A 5,637-nucleotide genomic window follows, 5' to 3' on the forward strand; every position below is an offset into this window, starting at 1 on the left:
CACATCAACGAGCCAGACGAAAGGGAAAAACGCTTATTCACAACGGGAACGTTGGGAATTAACTGTAATTTAAGAAACGCGCAACAAGGAGATACGAATGATTTGCGTCTGCAACTGAACTACAACCAATGCACGACTCTTTTGGATTTTCAAAAAAGATTTTTTAAAGCAATATTTCTACTGCGAAAGCAATAGTTACATAACACGGAGACAACGTCAGTGCATACTCGCTGGCCAGTTTGAGTCATTGATAAATACATAGGCAATCTTCGCGCAGCTGCATGAATGAGTGCTAGTGCAGGCGAATATCTAAGACAAATCAGCGTTTTATTTATTGTATAAGTATTCCAAAATATATTTTTCTCGACCAATTGCGCTGCCTTTCTTCAATGCACCAGTCGTCATAGTGTTGTTCACGGCCTCTCGCTGTAACCAACGCGGACCGACACACATATTTTTCCTGCAGTGAGGTGTCCAGCTTTCTAACTAAATGCTTGACAAGCTCAAGCCCGTTCAGTTCGAATCGGTAATGGCGATCAGCAAGACCGTGGAGTGGATGAGGGAGCAGCTCGAGACGCGCAAAGACTGCCTTTTGGTCATGGACTGCCGCGCGCTGGAGCTCTACGAGTCCTCGCATGTCGAGACTGCGATAAACGTGGCCATCCCGAGCCTCATGCTCCGGCGGCTAAAGAAGGGCAATCTCCCCATCAAGTCTCTCCTTTCTAACGGCGAAGACCGGGAGAGATTTGCGCGGAGATGTAAGACGGATACCATTGTGCTCTACGACGAGTACAGCAGGGAATGGAACGAAAATGTCGACGGGGGCTCCGTCCTGGGCTTGCTGCTGAGGAGGATGAAAGACGAGGGCTACAAAGCTTTTTATCTTGAGGGTGAGTGTCTTCTCTATTCAGAAGCGCGCATTATCCACTAAAATGATATAATGGCCTATGGTTACAACATGCTGCAGTCTCGGCTGTTCGAGCGCAAATAAATACCCCAAAGAATAATGCTTATGTATTAGGTCTCCACATTGAGTAGGCACACTTTTTTACCAATACATATGCCTAATATAATTGACATTCATTTTACAGGTGGTTTCAATAAATTCCAAGCCCGGTTCCCAGCCCTGTGCGAGACCAATTTGGACGGCTCATCCAACAGCGGTTCTCCCACTGCCCAGGTGCTCGGCCTCGGGGGCCTGCGGATAAGCTCCGACTCCTCTGATATCGAGTCTGACATTGACCCGAGCAGCGCAACCGACTCGGACGGCAGTCCTCTCTCTAACCCGCAGCCCTCATTCCCGGTCGAAATCCTCCCCCACCTCTACCTAGGCTGTGCCAAGGATTCCACGAACTTGGACATTCTGGAGGAATTCGGCATCAAGTACATCCTGAACGTGACCCCAAATCTGCCCAACTTGTTCGAGAACGCAGGGGAGTTCAAGTACAAGCAGATCCCCATCTCGGACCACTGGAGCCAGAACCTTTCACAGTTCTTCCCAGAGGCCATCAGCTTCATTGGTAAGCATAGTAACTATTCTCCTCCACAATTGTAAATATGTTTATTGAAAAGACCTTCGTATTATGTCACTTCGGAAGGAATTGGGTAAATAAAATGTAGCCTAGTTATTGAATTAGATTAGCGTGTGTGAGATCACAGGAACATAATATTTTTAATAAGATATCCCTTCGCCAGGAAGTTCTTTAGTTATTATTGTGCCATTCTAACTATACCATGCGTCCCGGAGTACTTTATCATCAGTCAATCAAGGAGGGTCACACAGAACACAGATTAAAGGCATTGTGCTAAGGAGAGAAATACAATTCCACTTTTATGGCGCCTACTAAAATGTACTCCCAAATACAATGATTTATCTTCAATGGAAGACATCCTGGCCTCTTTGTCGTTTGGGGCCTTATCCGAGGCTTGTGTAATTGTAACACAAAGGCCTATGTTGAAACAAGAGAGGGGGAGAGAGGCAGAGGGAGGATGGTAATTTGAGCACAACAGGAAGGAAGCGGCATTGAAAGTAATCTAGGACAGCGCAATGTTTTCCCCCCCACAAAGAGAGCCATTTACAGGGCCTGTTGACATTCTGTTAGCCTTGACAGGGTGCCCTCATGACTCCTACATTTACACGCCCAAATGGCACCATTGTCAAGTAACCCGACAAGCGGAAGAATGGTTTAATAGACCGTAATAGTCAATTTCCTAGTTGGGTACTCAAGGCCAAATTAAAGAATGTCGGCTCTGTTTATGCTCAAGCCCCGCAGCCGTTTGTTGATTGACATGTCTGGGCGACAGCCTTCTTGATAACAACTTCCGCTGCTCCCTCCTGGATCTGGTCCAGTGTTGACCACAACTGTAGGCCTACTTGAATTTGACATCCATTTGTCACAGAGAACAGTTCTATCTACATACTAACTCGTTGCCCTTACCCCACCCACACAGAATAGTGTCACATTATCACAAAGTGTCTTGAATTGGCCACAAATCAAAGCTCTCAACAAAGCATAGTTCAGCAGTTATTTTTATCCACTAGCATGTTCAAGTGACTTTTTGGTTATGGTGTATGTGTTTTCTTTTAATACATATTGTGTGAATCTGACTCAGGTCTATAATATTTCCCTGTCTTGTTTCCCCTTTACAGATGAGGCCCGTAGTCAGAAATGTGGAGTCCTAGTCCACTGCCTGGCTGGCATCAGCCGTTCAGTCACGGTCACTGTGGCCTACCTCATGCAGAAGCTCAACCTCTCCATGAATGATGCCTACGACATTGTCAAGATGAAGAAGTCCAACATCTCGCCCAACTTCAACTTCATGGGCCAGCTCCTGGACTTTGAGCGCACCCTGGGCCTCAAGAGCCCTTGCGACAACCGGGTGGCAGCCCCGACTCAACCCCTGTACTTCACCACCCCCACCAACCACAACGTCTTCCAGTTGGACCCTCTGGAGTCCACGTGAGGATGCGCCACCATCGCCCCCTACTGGCCCGGAGTCACGAGGCTTCATGAAAAGCTGCAAAGTTTCTCTTTTTTGTCACCTGTTGTGACAGGGTTCCTGACGTTAGTGACACAGTTGGCTTGAGGTGACAGCTGCCAAGTATGGCCGCTGAAGGGGCACGTGGTCTGCCCGAAGCTCCGAAGCAGCTGCTGCAAAAATAGGGAGAGACAAAGAAAGAAAGAGGGGGGAGAGTGACAGAAAGAGCACAGATACTTTCTATAACCCTATATTGCTATTGGACTCAATGAAGTTTTTACATTTTTTTTGTCAGCGCGTTGAAAGAGTCGTTTTGTGGTCCGATGGACAATTGTACGTTTAGCTTCAAGATGAAAGGCTGGTGTGCCAAAGAGACATGATTTGTTCTTACTGGACATATCTATGAGTATGAACACTTTCTTTTTGTTTTTTGGGGCGAGCACTTGCACCTTCAAGACTTTTTGGGTGCATATTTTGTGTCTTCAGTGAAGACTTGCCTGTTTGGGGTTGAAACACCCCAGGTTAAAGACGGCACAGTATATTGAACTCAATTTTACATGTGTGGAGTCATTTGAAACATTTATACACGTGTATATATCTTAATATAAAAGACAATACAGTAAAGCCTTGCTCTAGTATATACCCTTTGCAACAAGTGGGTACTGAAGATCCTTTTTTTCATCTTCTACTTTATGTAAGCAAACAAACTGTATATTGATCAGTATCTTTACGTTGATTATGCCAAAAATTGAATAGGTTTTCCAAGGTCGTAGAAATGTGTATATTATGTGTAATATATTTCATATTTGCTTTGTGTAAATTCAGCCGACAGGCCTTTTTGCACCCACCCACCCTCACACAAATCAAAGTCTCCTTGGTTGTATGCCTTAGTTCTGTACATAGAAGCGTTATTGTGCATTAACCCTCAAAGTAATTCCCCAAGCAAAGCTGTCACCACAATTCACAAATCTACAGAATTGAACCATGGTTAAATAATGTTTCTACAACAAATCACAGAGACCTGAACCAGTCCATATTCCAAGACGCTTGTTTGGAAAGCACTGGAGCAGTTTTACATCTGACAGTGCATGCATATGTTAAGAAATGTAAGTTGTACTAAGTTTGATGGAAATAGCTTTATGGAAGCCAAGAGAGATGGTATCCTTCTGTTTCTGTACTTGTTTGTGGGGAATACGAAGGGTTAACACAAGTAATGCTTTTCTGTGTGCAAGGGTTTAAAAGTCTCTGAAATGTTGACAAAGCAGGAGGCCTTGCTCGCTAGCCTCTTCAGGGAAATTCTGTGAAATGCAGTTTTTTGTTGGTTGAGAAAATAATCTTTTGGAGGGTTTTTGTTTCCCTCATGAGAGAAGGCCTATTTAAGGGGAAGCCATCTTGGCAACCCCGCCACCCCTCCACACTCCTCTCTTACGAATGTAAAGAAAAGATAAGTTATTAATAAATTGCTATTTTGTCTACTTCGTTGTACCAACGTCTTTCCACCTCTTTTTGTTTGTTTTCTCTGTGTGCGCAGTAACGTAATTACATAAGCATAGTCTCCTCACTTGAGCACAGTTCCACATTAACCATCAGATAAGCCAGATGAATCATAAGCCATTCAGAGCCATGACACAGCTTTCCTTTAACCACAACAGTTAAGACGTCCACCTCACCAATGCAGCAATCCAGCACAAACAACATCGTCACACACATCACATGAGAGCTGTGTACCATGTCTGGCACACTGTGTGCTCGTGGGAGGATCATTTGCAAAAGCCAAAATGTTACTGAACAGGTAGTACTGCATAAGATCCTAGTAGATGGAACATTTGATTCCGGTCACACTGACTGATGCACTGGTTTTTCAGGTGCTGCCCAGAATGGGGCTTTTGAGTTCACACTCCCTGAGGCACTTCCTGAAGGCACATCCTTTGTTTGAGCTCAAAGCACCCATCAGAGGGAACTGAAAGTCCCTAAACAAGGTGTCACCCGACACCCTCTATGGCGTGGCATGTACCTGTTAAGGCCCGCAGCCCTGTGAGACGATCCTCCCGGCTAAGTGGAGGGATCATGTTCAACGCAATCACTTAGACACTTCACAGTTAAAAATGCCATCTCTGTAGACTAATACCAGACACTAATACCAGAGTGCTTGTTCCTGCTTCAGATTGAAGTGAAACTAAAAGTAAAGACTTGTTTTTGACAGATCAAACTAACTATTAAATCAGTTGATTCATTTTCAAATTCCATTTCATACAACACATATTGGCCTTCTATGTCCTCTGTCAAGTCTATGGTAATCAAGGGGGAAAAGTATGTCTGAAATATCATACCATGCCATATAATTAATTGCTTAAATGTTCACTTACACCCTCAATGTAAACAGCAGCTTCTACCTCATTGGCCTTTTGGGCTGAAATACAGCTCAGATGATTGCCTATAACGTATAAGAACAACCTATGGTCATTCTTCCTGTCCATAGCGTGGCCTTCTGCTGCTCTAATGCCCTGGATTATGGGGCACAGGAAACTACCACTCTAATTTTAGAAGGGCATGTGGATGTGCTTGGCACCCGCACCCCTCACGGCACCTCTGTTATGTCATGAGAGGCCATAGAGGGATTTGCAATGCATGGTTGGGGTGGGTGGGTGGGTGATAGAG

The 5,637-nt window shown here is 44.8% G+C and overlaps 1 protein-coding gene across 1 annotated transcript in view; it reads left to right on the forward strand.

Annotated features, from left to right (window-relative positions):
• Nucleotides 1-4,454, forward strand: part of dusp6 (dual specificity phosphatase 6) — a 4,484-nt gene extending 30 nt beyond the window's left edge. Inside the window, exons 1-3 of the mRNA XM_083666287.1 lie at nt 1-890; nt 1,092-1,520; nt 2,651-4,454. The exon at nt 1-890 is cut by the window's left edge and continues 30 nt beyond it. Of these exons, the coding sequence (XP_083522413.1) occupies nt 491-890; nt 1,092-1,520; nt 2,651-2,964 (1,143 nt within the window). The 5' untranslated portion in view covers nt 1-490 and the 3' untranslated portion in view covers nt 2,965-4,454. The remainder of the gene's footprint in view (nt 891-1,091; nt 1,521-2,650) is intronic.
• Nucleotides 4,455-5,637: the final 1,183 nt, after the last annotated feature.

This window comes from Argentina silus (assembly GCF_951799395.1).
Source record: "Argentina silus genome assembly, chromosome: 3".
Lineage (NCBI taxonomy): Eukaryota > Metazoa > Chordata > Actinopteri > Argentiniformes > Argentinidae > Argentina > Argentina silus.